At 34.5% G+C, this 17,237-nt stretch overlaps 3 protein-coding genes and 2 non-coding genes across 5 annotated transcripts; 2 read left to right on the plus strand and 3 right to left on the minus strand.

Moving 5' to 3' along the window:
* Positions 1-234: 234 nt before the first annotated feature.
* LOC139852880 (tubulin beta-1 chain-like) lies at positions 235-2,786 on the minus strand. Its single transcript, XM_071842219.1, has 3 exons — positions 2,301-2,786; positions 1,588-1,857; positions 235-1,080 (listed from the first exon to the last, which is right to left on the minus strand). Exons 1-3 carry the CDS (start codon positions 2,701-2,703, stop codon positions 404-406), a joined length of 1,350 nt encoding a protein of 449 aa, XP_071698320.1. The 5' UTR covers positions 2,704-2,786; the 3' UTR covers positions 235-403.
* Positions 2,787-4,167: 1,381 nt separating this feature from the next.
* LOC139856474 (small nucleolar RNA Z161/Z228) lies at positions 4,168-4,278 on the plus strand. The gene has a single exon (XR_011761957.1). It is a non-coding gene; the product is annotated as a small nucleolar RNA Z161/Z228 (small nucleolar RNA).
* A 35-nt stretch (positions 4,279-4,313) lies between these two features.
* Positions 4,314-4,388, plus strand: LOC139856464 (small nucleolar RNA Z105). The gene has a single exon (XR_011761948.1). It is a non-coding gene; the product is annotated as a small nucleolar RNA Z105 (small nucleolar RNA).
* Positions 4,389-5,283: 895 nt separating this feature from the next.
* LOC139851312 (class V chitinase CHIT5-like) lies at positions 5,284-10,249 on the minus strand. Its single transcript, XM_071840329.1, has 3 exons — positions 10,231-10,249; positions 10,052-10,118; positions 5,284-6,525 (listed from the first exon to the last, which is right to left on the minus strand). The coding sequence occupies exons 2-3, from the start codon at positions 10,054-10,056 to the stop codon at positions 5,409-5,411; spliced, it is 1,122 nt and encodes a 373-aa protein (XP_071696430.1). The 5' UTR covers positions 10,057-10,118; positions 10,231-10,249; the 3' UTR covers positions 5,284-5,408.
* A 3,365-nt stretch (positions 10,250-13,614) lies between these two features.
* On the minus strand, positions 13,615-16,311 carry LOC139855195 (class V chitinase CHIT5-like). Its single transcript, XM_071844437.1, has 3 exons — positions 16,204-16,311; positions 16,047-16,111; positions 13,615-14,734 (listed from the first exon to the last, which is right to left on the minus strand). Exons 2-3 carry the CDS (start codon positions 16,049-16,051, stop codon positions 13,615-13,617), a joined length of 1,125 nt encoding a protein of 374 aa, XP_071700538.1. The 5' UTR covers positions 16,052-16,111; positions 16,204-16,311.
* Positions 16,312-17,237: the final 926 nt, after the last annotated feature.

Consider the following 17,237-nt stretch of genomic DNA (forward strand, 5'->3'; position numbering starts at 1 on the left):
GAGCCTTCCTACAAAACCAAACTTCGGAACCAATTACAACAAACAACTTACATAACACAATTTTATTTCATGATCATAATGAGGACGATTCGAGCTTTGATTGATGATTCGAATCGCTGATATCAAAACATACTTTGATATAATAAGCTTAGTTACTAGTTAGTATATACAATACAAAACTAGACAAAGAAAAAAAAATTCATGAAAAGCACAATTAAGTAATACACATTCAAATAACCCCCACAAACTGTAACTTGATTTATAAACTTGAATCCAAAAATCACACATAATAGAGACAGCAACTGATAAACAACAAAATTTGAATTCAAAAGAGAATCAACCATCACACATGATAAAATCCAAAGTAACTTTGTTTTTTGAAACATAAAATCAAACAACCATATTACTCCTCGTACTGTTCTTCACCTTCTTCATCCTCATACTCCTCTTCCTCAACCGTAGCATCCTGATACTGCTGATATTCAGCCACCAAATCATTCATGTTACTTTCAGCTTCAGTAAACTCCATTTCGTCCATTCCTTCACCTGTATACCAATGCAAAAACGCCTTTCGTTTAAACATGGCTGTAAACTGCTCACTCACTCTTCTAAACATTTCTTGAATTGACGTCGAGTTTCCAATAAAAGTGGACGCCATTTTCAGCCCAGTCGGTGGAATATCACAAACACTTGATTTAACATTGTTTGGGATCCACTCAACAAAGTAAGACGAGTTCTTGTTTTGAACATTCATTATTTGTTCATCAACTTCTTTGGTGCTCATTTTGCCTCGGAACATGGCTGAGGCAGTTAGGTACCGGCCATGACGTGGGTCCGCTGCACACATCATGTTCTTGGAGTCCCACATTTGCTGAGTCAGCTCAGGGACGGTAAGAGATATGTATTGTTGGGACCCACGAGAAGTGAGGGGCGCGAAACCAACCATGAAGAAATGGAGACGCGGGAACGGAATTAGATTAACAGCGAGCTTTCGAAGATCAGAATTCAATTGACCGGGAAACCTCAAACAGCACGTTACACCACTCATGGTTGCAGATATCAAATGGTTCAGGTCACCAACTGCACGAAAAAAAACGTATGTGATGAAGTTTTATTATCTTATATTTGTTAACTAGAGGTGACAATTTGGGCAGTTGTAGTCAACGGTTTCAGACCAAAGCGGGTCAGCTGCAGTTGAGCTCAACCATCTTTACTCAAACTAGTGCAACAATCTATGTGTATAATTTTTTGAACCGCTTAGACCCAACCCGTTTTGAACCCAAACCCATTCCAACCCGACCCAATTGCCAGGCATAGATATGATTGCAAAAATCACTATCATAACAGTCTACATTTACTAGTAACATATAGCACTTAAGAAGTTATATGCATTTTAAATGTTTTTGGCCATTAAATTTATTTTAACCCTTGCAACACAATTGAACTTTTCAGTTTGAGCTAAACTATCTGATGTGACACATTTGACTACTTGAGGTAAACCATTACCCAAATGAACAATAACACACAAATGGGTCAAAATAGCAACCTATGTAAAACACGAGGCTATTATAAGACAAGGGTACTTACAACTTGGAGTGGTGAGCTTTAGGGTCCTGAAACAGATGTCATAAAGAGCCTCGTTATCGAGAACCATACATTCATCAGCGTTTTCAACCAGCTGGTGAACCGAGAGTGTGGCGTTATATGGCTCAACAACCGTATCAGACACTTTCGGTGAAGGGAAAACGGAAAACGTAAGCATCATTCTGTCCGGGTATTCTTCTCTTATCTTCGAAATCAAAAGTGTTCCCATTCCAGACCCTGTGCCTCCGCCAAGCGAGTGGCATACCTGAAAACCTGTCATCGCAAAACCATATAAATCGCTATTAAACAAATATTCATATGCATTATAGATTTTACTTACCACTAATTATAACATTAACACAATCACAAATTCAAAGTAATCTGACACAAATTCAACTAAACTTCATTGCATTATAGATCTAGGTTATCACGAACCACATTATCACAATCACAATTCAAATTAACCTGATACAAGTTGTATACAATTTCCATTGCATTCCAGATCTAATAATACATTTTCATACAATCGAATCTGTAAACCTAAGATCACTGATTCAAAATTGACTCATACAATCATAAATTACATTGCCACAATTTCATAATGATACACTAACAAAAACCCTAAACATCCATAACAAAAGGTAAATATGCATTAAATCGTATTATAAACAATAATAATACGCCGTACAAATTATTATATAGTAGTATTAAATTACCTTGTAACAGATCACAATTCTCAGCCTCTTTACGAACAACATCAAGAACAGAATCAATCAACTCCGCCCCTTCAGTATAATGCCCTTTCGCCCAATTATTCCCAGCACCAGATTGACCAAATACAAAATTATCCGGTCTAAATATTTGACCGTACGGTCCAGATCTGATACTATCCATGGTACCCGGTTCGAGATCCATTAAAATAGACCGGGGAACGTAACGTCCACCGGAAGCTTCATTATAATAAACATTGATTCTTTCAAGCTGTAAATCGGATTCAGCGGTTGTTCCTGTGTATTTACCAGATGAATCGATTCCGTGTTCGTTGCAGATTACTTCCCAGAATTTGGAACCGATTTGGTTTCCGCATTGGCCTGCTTGAATGTGCAAAATCTCTCTCATTTTTTTTATTATTTTTAATTTGGGGGAGAAATGAGAGGATTTTGCGATGGGAATTGGGAGGGATGAAAGGGCGATTATTAGAAGTGGCGGAGGATGTGAAGATGCTGGAAATGGTGGGAGGTTTTTATATTAATTTCATGATTGAATTTTTATATTTTTAAAATTAATTTTTTATTATTATAAAACTTTGTTACAAAAATAAAATAAATTTATTTTTATCACGTAGTGGTTGGAGGGTCACACATTGGATCGGAAACAACGTCTTGGGATCCGTTTTTAATAGATAAATCCTTTTTACTCGTATACACAAGTGTCTTTTTGTATATGTACAAAAAAGTTTCAATAAATTGGTGTAACGATCCTTTGAGAAAGCTATGTAATCAAAAGTGCAATGGAGTGTCGTCTGTAAGTAATCAATTTAAGGATGCTCCCTTTTTGGCTAAAGAAGTGGATAGTGATCAAGAGTTGGTCATAGTTAGCTTAAGGGCAATGGACGGTGCCATGTTGGTTGTAATATTGAGGTGGTTTCCCATTCGGTTATTGAAGTTTCATGCGTTTCGTTTTTAGTGCAAACTTTTCTTAGGCCACTTTACAAGGATATTGGTTGAGATCGCTCCTTCTTCTATGCCGGTGTTTGAATTGGATAACATTTTAGAGGAATAATGTGAGATTTTCGGGTTCGGTTAATGGGGTAATGGCGGCTTCGACTGTCTTAACATGATTGAGCTTGTTAGATTGGAAGTTGAAGCCTCTTCATCATTTGTATCGAGTCCGAATGATTTTTCTAAGGTGGTCTACATATTTTTCACAATGAGCAAAAAAAAAAAAAAAAAAAATTTTAAAAATGTAGCAATTTTTTTGGCAATATATGAATGTTTTTGCAGATTTCGGGATCCGTGAAACCTGAATCCGGGGAAGTCGACCAACTCATTGGTCGCTCGCGTTGTTTTTTTACTTTGTGGTCGACCATGTGTAGTTGAGGTGGTAATCGACCATGTTTATATGGAAGTCGACCATGCTCTGAATGAAGTTTGGTAGACCACCTTGAAAAATGAGGTGGTAGACCAAGTTAAAAGGGTAGTCGACCATATTGTTGGTCGACCTAATGGTGTAAAAAGACAATTTTTTTTTTTTTAAAAGTGTATTTTGAACAATTTTTTTTAAAAAAGAGTATTTGAGCCAATTCCCCAAGAAATTAATCTTATACAGCCTGGGTAAGAGGCGACATTAGAGTTTAGACTACACGAGTCATTTAAAATTGGGCCGTATGATATAAAACCCAATGGGCTTTGTTTTGTAAATAGGGCTGTTTTAAGTTTAGCAATATCGATTGAAACCCTAATTTCATAACCATGTTCCCCTTATAAACATATCTTTCCTCCGAAGTTTTTGAATCACTTCGATGGTTCTTTGACCTCAAGGTAAAATTGATTTCTTTATACTACGTATCATATTAAATTTATAAAACAAGATGATGATTTTGGATTTTAATCTCACGACGGTCGTCTGATATCACGCTTTTTTGTAAAGCTGTTGATAAAACTGATGTATTGATCCAATTTTTTTCTGATGGTTTTTAATTTATCGTTCATTCGAAATTAGTTTTTAGGCGAACATAATGAGGATTGTTTAATTTATTATCAGATTTATTCATGATGGATTAGCAAACCTCCTACTCATTCTGAATGTTCGTCACTTTTTAATTAATTGTTTTTCCTTTTCTTCTTTAGATAATAATATAAAATATTTTCGTTTATTTGCACTGTGATGATGATGTTGCACTGAGATTGAAAGATCATTGATTTTTTACTATTTTCAACAAAGTCCTTTTCATCCTGAGTGCTTAAAGTATTTTTTACTATTTAATTTTTGTTTATATTTTGTAAATTCCTAAATTTGCAATTGTGATGTTATATGTAACAGGGTCTGAAGTTTGACTCTTTGGCTTAACATCAGTGCCAATTTGTTGAATCCAGCACCCAATATTAAGTATTTCCTTTCTGTGATTTTCAAGCTGGATTTGTTAGTTGCTTATCTAGATATCATGGTGGGTTACATTTATATCGTTTAAATAATACGTATACTTATATTAATGTACAATTATTTTTAAAACATTGTTATAGTGTTGATTTTGATATTTTTTTGGCATATGCAAACTAACTAAATTAAAGCGAACGAAGTCAAGCAAATATAATAATGATATGCTCGAGACAATATACCACTAATAAAGACTACGTGCAATTGCAAATGAAACAAGTCCGTAAATAGGCAACCTATCACCCATAACTAAAAAAGGCGTCTAAAAAACAAGCGTCTGATAATCTGAATAAACAAGCGTACTCGATGTTAACTTAAATGAATATAGTCTCATTTGATGACCTCCCATCGGTTTAGAGTTGGTGACTAGCGATGCAACAAAGCGTTAGGTTAAAATGATTCATTTCACTGTAGTAATAAAAAGACGTCTACTTATCATTTTTTGCAAAAATGATTAATATCTGGGCGAAGATTTTAATCATCTTAGGGAAGAAGGTGGATTGGTAAAATGGAATTCTCCAAGGAAAAAGTGCGCACAATACATAATCTTTAACACCGTAAGCTTTTATTTATTTATACTTGAGAGCTTTTATTTTATATTATTCATTTTTTTGTTCACACATGAACATACACACATACGTACAGACTACTTGTATCACATATCAGCTCTACCATGTTGCCGAAGCTGTACTTGGTAGTTCCCATGTCAAATCTTGTCCAATGCGCCAAAAGAAGTACCCATTCAAGCCTTGCGTTCGCGCATATCCAACCTTTGATGCGATTGAATTGTTTTTATCGTACGAGATCCATGTTGTTCCCGAGTAACAATACCAGGATACCCTGACGGAATCGTACACTTCATTTGCGTTGTTGACCCTATTAAACTCAATGATGTCGGAATACGTTAGTGCACCACCATCTCCATTGCGGGGGCCGGCGGGGGACCCAATAGTGTGCATGTCTGGGTTATTGAGTGTCCATGTTCGGCCGTACAATGCTAGTCCAAGCACAATCTGTTTAGCAGGCATACCTTTGTTAATCCAAGCCTTTACACCATAATCTGTGTTAAGATTGCTGTCTGGGTCATAAAGTGCAGTATGCAAGCCAGTTACTTTTGACCAACCGCTACCATAATAATCATAAGCCATTAAATTAATCCAGTCAAGAGATTGACTCATCTGTTGGACAGGGAAGTCTAGAGGAGCATCGTTCATCAAGACAGGTGCATAATTAACAGCGGCGGTTAATATAAGTCGAACTCGACCAGAGGTATTAGCTTCTGTTTCAACCTTTGTACGCAATTCCTTAAACAACAAACCTAGGTTATTCATATCGTTCTGATTCTGTGGAAACTCCCAATCAACATCGATTCCATCAAACATGAATTGTCTAGCTATGTTGACAGTAGAGTTAATAAATGTGGCTCGAGAAGCCGGTTGACTTGCCATTGTAGAGAATAGGTTTGATACAGTACTATTACCACCACCTCCAATGGACATGATAATCTTAATTGGTGGATTTGAACCACTCTTCGCTTTTACAAGCGCGTTTAGTTGCGCTATTTCTCCTGCTGAGAAATCGGCAAGTATATAATTCGGAGAGAGTGTAGCAAATGCGAAGAATATGTGCGTGAAGCTGGATATATGTTGGCCAATGTCAGCCACATTTTGTCCACTATCCGAAACCCAATACCCTGCCCGGACTCCTTGATCTATAGCATAAATAATAAAAGGGGCCTTGAACATAGCTAACAAACATAGCCATGCAGTGACGCATAAAGAAAACCTGTTCAATGGAGATAAAGATAATTATTAAAAGTTTGAAATAAATAATCGTCATAATATTAATAATTTGTCAATATAAATAAATCATACATCTATAACATAATAGCTTAAAACAATATATATCCTCCTTTTATTTGTGGCATTCAAAAAGATGAGTTTTCATGTACTTGAAAGTTCGAAATATAAATATTTAAATTTCTGAGCTAATATCTAACGCTTTCATGAGTTCGTAGACAATAGTCAATCAAGATCAAAAGTAATGTATAAAATAAATCTAATTTGCAGGCGTTGTTGGATCGAAAAGGAAAGAATTAAGTCAAACATATTGAAACCAAAGACAAGAATAAAGTGGGATCTCGAGGGAGATGAAAATCCAAAGTACTTTCATGCTTCGATTCGTAGGAAGTACAACAAATGCAACATTTGGGTATTAGTATGGTTGTGGCGGAAGCTCTTAATTTGTTAACTAAATCTGCAGTGTCGAAAAATCTTTTTAACGGTGTGGAGATTGAGGTGAATAAAGTTTCTATTTCGCATCTTCTATATGTGGATGATACCGTTTTCTTTGGTTCTTGGAGTATGGAAAACATTGAAAATCTCATGAAACTACTCAAGTGCGTCGAATTGTGTTCAAGTTTGAAAGTTAATTATATTAAAAGTAATATCTTTGGTGTGGGTGTAGATAAAAAAGAAGTAGAGGAGATGGCTAGTGTATTTGGTTGCAAGATTGGCTCATTCCCATTTATTTATCTCGGGTTACCAATTGGTGCAAATATGGGTAAAATATCAAGTTGGAAACCGGTGTTTGATAAATTTGAGAAAAGGTTATCGGATTGGAAAGCGCGTGCGATGTCATTCGGTGGGCGTTTAACTCTCGTGAAATCGGTTCTTAATAGTTTACCGTTGTACTACTTTTCGCTCTATCGTGCCCCGCCCAGTGTGCTTAAAAAATTGAAGTGTGTAAGACGTAAATTCTTTTGGGGTGGGGCGGGTAACAAGTCAATAATCTCGTGGGTTAAATGGGATGATGTCATTCGTCCTTGGGCGGATGGCGGACTTAATGTGGGTTCTCTCAATTTCAAAAATCTAGCATTAATCGGCAAGTGGTGGTGGAGGTTCCTTACCAAAACTACTTCCTTGTGGGTTAAGGTTATCTAAAGTATTTATGGGGGGTTCGGGGCTACTAAATTTGGGTGGGGATATCACTTTTCCTTATTCTAACACTACGTGGAGTAATATTATTAAAGCAGGTCTCGAGATTGACAACTCATGAGTTGATTTCACCAAGTCTTTTGCTAAAGTGATCGGGAATGGGAACAACACAAAATTTTGGGATGATACTTGGATAATGGATAAACCGCTTAAGGAGACTTTTAAGAGATTGGTGCCACTTGACTTGAACCCCAACGCGTCGGTAGCGAATCGAGTTTCATGGGTGGATCAAAAAGTGAATTTCAAGTGGGATTGGTCACGTGTGTTTACGGGAAGAACAAAAGGCGAATTAGATGAGTTAGAGAAAATATTAGCTTCGATGAGGATGGATCCGGAAAAAGAAGATTCATGGAATTGAAAACTAAGTGGGTGCAGTAAATTCTCTACACAAAAGTTAACAAAAGCTATAATGGCAAAGTCTTACCCTTCAAGTGTGCATTCCTCAAGTGCGAATCCTTTGGCAACTATGAAAAACAATCTTCTACCAAAGAAAGTGGGCATCTTCGTATGGAGGGCAAAGCGGGGAAGATTGCTCGTCTTGGTCGAACTTGACAAGCGGGGTATCGATATTCATTCCGTTCTTTGCCCTCTTTGCGGTGATTATATCAAATCGGCCAAACATTCGTTACTAGATTGCAAACATGTTCGAGTTATTTGGGAAAGAGTTCTTTCTTGGTGGGGGTTCGGTTCGGTTAATCCTTCTTTTGGGAATCTCCTTTGCGGGTTTTGTCCTTACCAATGTTCCGAATTAGGTAGCAAAATATGGCAAGCGGTAGAATGAACATGTTGCTATCTCATTTGGAATAATAGAAACCAAATGGTTTTCAAGAAATCAAGTTGGTCACCTCCGGTTGCGATAAGTGAGATACAAGTTAAAAACTACGAATGGATTGCGAAGAGATGTAAATGAAGAAAGATAGAATGACATGATTGGTTACATAATCCACAAGTGTTTTTAGTATAACTAGTTTTCTTTTTGAGGCATTCGTGTATTTCAATTATTAGTATAGGATTCTAGCTCGGTATCACTATGCTTGTGTAGATATCGAGTGTACCTTTTGTAATTGTTGCGAACTCGATAAATTATTAATATTCTGCTTTAAAAAAAAAAAAAAAATATATATATATATATATATATATATATATATATATATATATATATATATATATATATATATATATATATATATATATATATATAAAATAAATCTAATAGAACGTTATTTTAGTTCTCCTATTAGTACATCAAATTAAACTTATTTATTTATACTTAGAGTTTTTTTTATATTATACATTAGTTTTTTTTTTTTTAAATAAGTATTTCGAATCACTTATTGGAAATAAGCCACCCATCCGATTATTTTCCACGCACACACGCGCTTTTGGACGGAAACTCGAATCGCATTACACGGATTCGATCCTTAAACCATTTTGAGGGACTGACGGAGCGGTTTGAAATCCTGGAATAGGGGTTGGTAAAACCTCCCGGAAGTCACCCAATACATCGGGTAAATACCCTAAAATGTTTGTTTTAAGGAAGGGGAGTCGAACTTGAGACCTACCATCTCCATCTAACACACAATTAATCCCCGATTACTTACGATTAATCCCAGCTTACTCCTTTTCAAAAATAATCCGTTCCGATTTTCAAAAAACCTTTTAATTAATCGGTTAGCGTCAATTAATGAGTCAAAATCTGATTTTTTGATCAAAGTCGGTCAAAGTAAAAAATGATCAATATTTTTAACATGAATTTAAACTAAATTTTAGGATTTTTGAACAAAATGAATTATTTTAGACAAGTATGTTTATATTTATTGTTTTCTTTTATATTTAAACATAATAATATAATTTTGAAATATATTATTTAAATATCTAAAAGGTATAATCTGATTAATTCTCGAACTGTCGAATGCTCCAAAAATTTCGACTGAATACTCCGCGAATAAAGAAGGTTAAGTTTATTATTTTCTAATCTAAATGAGGGGTTAAGGGACATCTAAGAAAAAAATGCACTCTTTCTTCCCCAGCTTCCCCAACTTTCATTGGAGTACCTGCAACTCAAATGGATTTTAAACGAAACCAAATTGACCTTTATATTTTCTTTATGACCTAACTATTTACAATATTTCTCAATAAGTATTGGGGGCACCTAAGCTCAGCTGCACTTAGGTGGCACCGCCCGTGCAACCATGGTAACTAAATACTCGTAATACTATAGAGATCTGGTGTGTGAATTTGATATAAGTAGTAATAAATATAAATATAAATAAATAAAATTAAAACCTTAGGAGAGTGCTTATAGGAGTAGATACCTCATTACTTTCAAGTTAAAGGTTGGACAATTGGTGGCCTATAATCTCCGGCTGATATGGTACGTACCTGCACCATTTCATATTAATGTTATTCATTATTGTGTTAAAAGAATCAGAAAACAAAGACAAACAAACAGACTAATTAGAACTAAATCTTACTATTTAGAGCTAAATCTTACTGTATGATGCAACTGAAATATCTACGAAGCGGTGGCAACTACTGCTCCTTATATAGCTTACAATGTTGGACGGGGTCCAAAGTTTTGACAAACATGGGTTTCTATTTGCAAATAGTAGTAGCCAGAATTGTTGAAAAAAGAAATGAATTGTTCTACATGTTCACAAGTCAAAGAAGACAGCTTATGTCATTTCTAAAACATATTGGTTTACCAATGTGTGGTTGAGACTTGTGGTAGTAACGTGTACGTATGCATATGTTGATCTATATATATGTGTTCATGCAGAAGGAAAACATATCACTAAGTAGTAAAGATAGTTGTTTGATAATATCAACGGAGTTTCTTTGTAAGTTCGAGAGTTTTATTCTTGTAAGAAGTGTAAAAAAAGTATACAAGAAATTTAGATTTTATACTAAAATCTAAGGGGCGTGAGTTTGAGTTTAACCATAGTGTACTTTTTCTTGTACCAGATTCTTTTATATTATAAGAATAAAGGAGACTCTTGTGGTGGACGTAGGCAGAGTTTTGCCGAACCACGTTAAATCGTCGTGTTATCAGTTACTTTATTTGCTTTCTATTATTTCTCGCAAGTTTGCCTCAAACAAATTATATCCTAGCTTACGGTGGTGTGGGTGCGCTAGGCAAGTTGACATAACAATATATGTTTCAAAAACTTATTTTATTCAAGATAGAATCCACCAATATTTTTATGTAATTAATATAATATACAAATACAAGTATGAAATTTTATTGGTAGGAGGTATAGAATGTTAGTTAACGAGGAATAAAAACTCGCACTTCGCTGCGGAGTAGATTTGATTGGCTAACGGTTAATTACTTAAACGTTAAAAAAATTGGATAACAATTGCTTAATGGTACGCTTAAAAAATAAAGGATTAAAAAAAAAAAGGTGAAAAAGGAAATGAAAAAAGTACGGTTAGTTAATTGAACTGTAATAATAAAATAATAATAATAATAATAATATTAACTCATCAAGGTATTCTTGAAAATTCCTGAGTGATTGGCTCAAAATTCCAAATGTGGAAAAATGTTATGGAAACGTTCCACCTGATGTGACAATGTGGGTTACACCAAAATTATGATTTTACTCCAATACATATAATTTATTTTAACATCAGATTAGATCATCTAGGTGACTATACCATCAACGCGTTTATCTACTGCAATTATATAACTCACTTTCAATTGCTGTTTAACAGGAAACACGGTTCAATCCGAAAGAATAGAAGGTAAAACCCCCTCCCCCATTGTCTACACAACGTGATGTGTAAAAGACACCATTTGGTGAAATTCAAGAGTTAAGGGTAACATTTTATGCAAATAATTACTTCCTCTGTCACTATAAGTGTCCACATTTGACTTTCAGAGTCTTTCTTTGTCAACTTTGACTGTAAATATCTTTATTTGTGTTACATAATATTTATATTATGATAAAATTTATATGAATAGATTGGTTTTTAAACGTATTATATAATTCTCATCAAATAATATATAACACAAATAAAAAATTTACGATCAAACTTGACAAAGAAAGACACTGAAAGTTAAATGTAAACACTTATAGTGAGACAGAAAAATATTTAATAATGAAAAGAATACAATACTTAACAAGATTCGCACATAGAAAGAAAACTTGCACAAATTTAAATAAACAATTTAAACGTAAAAATTTAAAAATTAGAAACACAAAATTCAAAGGGTTCATTTAGAACTCTATATTGAAAACTCTTATTGGTTTCATGCACTTTTACTTGAATAAATCCATTTTACAATTTATTTTACCTTAATACATAATATGTTATTCTAAATAGTTAACGCTTTTTTCTCAAAAAAGAGAAATTAAATATGTTTCAAAACCATCTGTTTTTACGTTCTACTGTACAACACACACAAAACAATTACATTGATAAATACAATGCAAAAGTTCAACAATCCATTGCAAAACTATAGACGCATCAACCGAAAAATGAAATCTTTGCAAAATTCCCATCAACGAAAATATAACTTTAAAAAGTAAAAAGTCACATGCCTAACATCTTTAAAAACATAAATGCATGAATCCACTGCAAAAACAACACCCGAAATCACTATAACCACACTTTAACTACACTTAACGTTTACAATTTTTTGTGATTCGCGTGTTCATGATTGCTAATATGTTTAGAATTTATTTCCACTAAAATTTATAACCATTAACGTTTTTAAAAGAATTGTAACCCGGGTTCAATTTCTGGTTATGCCAAATTGTTCAAAAAGGGAGTGTGACTAGAGGGTGCGCATAATGCGCAAATCACCCGGTACCATGTCTCGCGCTCGGGGGCTTGATTACCCGAGGTTTTACCTTCTATGGGGGAGCCAATGTGCTCGTTCATAGGAGGGTTTCTTCGCTTAAAAAAAAAAAAAAAAAAATAGACATGTAAATTTTTCTTAGGCTTGGCCAGTTGAAGATTAAGAACTTTTATGTTTTTTTATTTTATTTACTTTGTTTAGAGTTATGGTCTTAGGGAATGTGATATTTTCACTCACTACTTATATATTGTACATTGATGAATGATTTTTTCTGTACAAATACTTCTATTATCATTCTACATTTTACTCTAGCTTCAGTTTTGTTAGTTAAATACGGAGTACCAAAGGGCATTTGACCCAGCGGTATCGTGGTGACCCTCCAACCAAGAGGTTGCGGGTTCAAGTCTCACTTGGGGCATATTCATGGTTGTAAATATTCGTGTTAATAGTGTGTGTGAGTTTGACTTTCAAAAATAAAATAAAAAATACGGAGTATACAAGTCCATTACCATACACAATGAACAAGTAATTGAAAAATAAATACCAAATAAAATAATAAGGCTGAGTTTTTCTTTTTAATTTATTTCACCTTATTTTTATTTCTCTTTCATTTTTTTTTTCTTTCATGAAAAAAGTTGAGAACTACTTTTTAACCCACTCTATTGTCTTCCACCAATCCACCTTCTTCCCCGAGATGATTTAACATCTTGTTTGAGCCCTATACCAATGGAGTTGTTTGATTTCAGAAAGTAATACAACATTAATATTCTTCGCTCCGGTTTGATAATGATTGAAAAACCTTAAACAATTCCCTTATACATGAACCAAAATTTTAATTACCACTTACAATACATAATCTTTGAAACAATAAGTTGAAACTAAGAAACTTCAAACGATAAATCAACTTCAATCTTACATCATATTACATTATAATAAACAACAAATTGCGCGCACACAGAAAATTTTCACAACAAAATTAATAAACCACATGGCTGCAAGGAAACAAGGTTATTAACTTTTTTTTTTTTTAAACATAAACACTCACACAAACGTACAGATTACATGTATCACATATCAGCTCAACCATGTTGCCGAAGCTGTTCTTGGTAGTTCATATGTCAAATCTTGTCCAATGTACCAAAAGAAGTACCCACGCAAGCCTTGCGCTCGTGCATATTTTACCTTTAATGCGATTGAATTATTTTTTTCGTACGAGATCCACGTTGTTTCCGAGTAACAATACCAGGATACTCTAACGGGATCGAACACTTCATATGCTTTGTTGACCCTATTAAACTCAATGACGTCGGAATACGTTAGTGCACCACCATCTTTTTTGCGGGGGCCGGCGGGGGACCCAATAGTGTGGATGTTTGGGTTTTTGAGTGACCATGTTCGGCCGTACAATGCTAGTCCAAGCACAATCTGTTTAGCAGGCATACCTTTGTTAATCCACGCCTTTACACCATAATTTGTGTTAAGATTGCTGTTTGGGTCATAAAGTGCAGTATGCATGCCAGTTACTTTTGACCAATCGCTACCATAATAATCATAAGCCATTATATTAATCCAGTCAAGAGATTGACTCATCTGTTGGACAGGGTAGGCTAGAGGAGCATCGTTCATCAAGACAGGTGCATAACTAACAGCGGCGGTTAATATAAGTCGAACCTGACCAGTGGTATAGGCTTCCGTTTCAAGGTTCGCACGCAATTCTTTAAACAACAAACCTAGATTATTCATATCAATCTGATTCTGTTGAAATTCCCAATCAACATCGATTCCATCAAACATGAATTGTCTAGCTACGTTGACAGTTGAGTTAATAAATGCGGCTCGAGAAGCCGGTTGACTTGCCATTATAGAAAATAGTTTTGATACAGCAATATCACCACCCCCAATGGACATGATAGTCTTAATTGGTGGATTCGAACGACTCTTCGCTTTTACAAGCGCGTTTAGTTGCGCTATATTGCCCGCTGAGAATTCGGCAAGTATATAATTCGGAGAGAGAGTAGCAAATGCGAAGTAGATGTGAGTGAAGTTGGATATATGTTGGCCAATGTCAGCCACATTTAGTCCACTATCCGAAAGCCAATACCCTGCCCTGACTCCTTGATCTATAGCAGAAATACTAATGGGGGCCTTGAACATAGCTAACAAACATAGCCATGCAGTGGCGCATAAAGAAAACCTGTTCGATGGAGATAAAGATAATTACTAAAAGTCTGAAATAAATAATCTTCATAATATTAATTGATTTGTCAATATAATTCATACATCTATAATATAATAGCTTACAACAATATATATCCTCCTATTATTTGTAGTATTCAAAAAGACGAGTTTTCATATACATGAAAGTTCGAAATATAAAAATCTTAAAGTTATGAGCTAATATCTAACACTTTCATGAGTTAGTAGACAATAGTCAATCAAAGATCACAAGTAATTTATAAAATAAATCTAATAGAACGTTATTTTAGTTCTCCTATTAGTACGTCAAATTAAAGTTATTTACTTAAAATTATAGTTTTTTTTTTATATATTATACATTTTATTTTTGAAAGACAATATTTGGAATCACTTATTCGGGAATAACCCACCAACCCGATCATTTTCAACGCACACACGCGCTTTCGGACGGAAGCCCGAATAGCATTACAGGGACCCGATCTTTAAACTATTATGAAGGGTAGGCGGAGCGATTGGAAATCCTAAAATATGGGACGTTAAAACCTCCCGGAGGTCACCCTATAAATCGGGTAAATACCCCAAAATGATTTAAAGAAGGGGACTCGAACTTGAAACCTCCCACCCCACCCAACACACAATTAATCCCCGATTACTCCTTTTTAAAAACAATCCGTCTCGATTTTCAAAACCGTTTAATTAATCGATTATTGTTAATTAATGGGTCAAAATCAGATTTGTTGATCAAAGTCGGTCAAAATAAAAAGTGGTCAACATTTAAAATGAATTTAAACTAGAATTTTAATGAACAAAATGAACGATTTTAAACAATTATGTTTATGTTTATGATTATAATTTTCTTTTATATTACACAAATAATTTTGAATTATATTATTTAAATAAATAAAAAAGCATTATCCGATTAATTCTCGAATTCGATTACTCCTTTTAATATAAATGAGGGGGGTCAAGGGACATCAAAGAAAAAAGTATACACTCTTTCTTCCCCAACTTCCATTGGAGCACTTGCAACTCAAATAGATTTTAAACGAAACCAAATTGACCTTTATATTTTCTTTATGACCTGACTATTAACAATATTTCTCAATAAGAATTGGGGGCACCTAACCACCTAACCTCAGCTGCACTCCTGCACATAGGTGGTACCCCCCGTGCAACCATGGTAACTAAATGCTGGCAATACTTTTAGCGATATGGTGTGTGAATTTGATTTGATATAAGTAGTATAATAAATACATATACGTAAATAAATAAAATTAAAACCTTAGGAGAGTGCTTATAGGAGTAGATACCTCATTACTTTCAAGTTAAAGGTTGGACAATTGGTGGCCTATAATCTCCGGCCTGATATGGTTACCTGCACCATTTCATATTAATGTTATTCATTATTGTGTTAAAAGAATTAAAAAACAATGACAAGTAAACAGACTAATTAGAGCTAAATCTTACTATTTAGAGCTAAATCTTACTGTATGATGCAACTAAAATATCTACGAAGTGGTGGCAACAACTGCTCCTTATATAGCTTGCAACATATGTTTCAAAAACTTATTTTATTCAAGATAGAATCCACGAATATTTTTATGTAATATAATATACAGATATAAATATGAAATTTTAAAGGTAGGAGGTATAGAATGTTACTTAATTGTTAACTCATCAAGGTATTTTAGACCTTATTTAGTGGTAATGGAGTGATGGGGGAGATGGTTTTTGTGGAATATAGTGCTGAGTTGACAAATGTGATGGAGGTGAGAGCGTAATGGAGTTTGTAGTGATGTACGTGATGGTTGTGCGATGAGTTAAATTGGACCCACATTTTTATTTAGTTTTTCTTTTTGTTTGATTAATTTTATTTACAAAAAATATTTTTTTTATAAAAATAATAAATATAAAATAGTTTATATTAATAAAAACACACTTAAATTAATAAAATTAAACGATTACAATTTATTAAAGTCCTAAAAAAATACTTAAGAAATCCTAAAATACCATTACTTTATTAAATTACTAGAAATTACAACTACTCGGCGTCATCCTCGTCGCTTGAATGAATTCTTTGTAATGCTCGGCCATCTTTTTCTTGAACTTCAAAGGTTTTTTCCTTTCTTTCGGGTCGGGGATTTCGTTAACGTCAAGTGTAAATAATTTTTGTGACACACTCGAGTGCTGACCTCATTCGTTCTTCCTCAACTATACGATCAATACCCATGCTCCGTTTCTCCAATTCTTTATCCTTTTTCTCTTCCCACCTAGAAGACAACTCCTCAAATCTTGAAGAATTCGTACCACGTGAAGAGCTCGTACCCCGCGATGAAGTACCCGCATCAGACGAAACCGATTTTCTCGCAGCCTTCTTCGATCGATCTCTTCCCATGGGACGTTGAATCGCATTGTCTCCAAAAAGCTCCTGGAGGTTGTTTAAGCGATCTTCCCCGAGATTAACTGTTTGGTTTTCAGCAACCTCATCATCGTAATCATCT

The sequence above is a fragment of the Rutidosis leptorrhynchoides genome, chromosome 6, assembly GCF_046630445.1.
Source record: "Rutidosis leptorrhynchoides isolate AG116_Rl617_1_P2 chromosome 6, CSIRO_AGI_Rlap_v1, whole genome shotgun sequence".
Taxonomy (NCBI): Eukaryota; Viridiplantae; Streptophyta; class Magnoliopsida; order Asterales; family Asteraceae; genus Rutidosis; species Rutidosis leptorrhynchoides.

What these genes read in the sequence shown, in the direction of transcription:
- LOC139852880 (XM_071842219.1), bottom strand. Translation starts at nt 2,703, where the DNA reads ATGAGAGAGATTTTGCACATTCAAGCAGGCCAATGCGGAAACCAAATC. An exon ending in GAATTGTGATCTGTTACAAG is followed by an intron (nt 1,858 to 2,300) that starts GTAATTTAATAC and finishes TTGCGATGACAG; the next exon opens with GTTTTCAGGTATGCCACTCG. An exon ending in AAAGCTCACCACTCCAAGTT is followed by an intron (nt 1,081 to 1,587) that starts GTAAGTACCCTT and finishes TTTTTCGTGCAG; the next exon opens with TTGGTGACCTGAACCATTTG.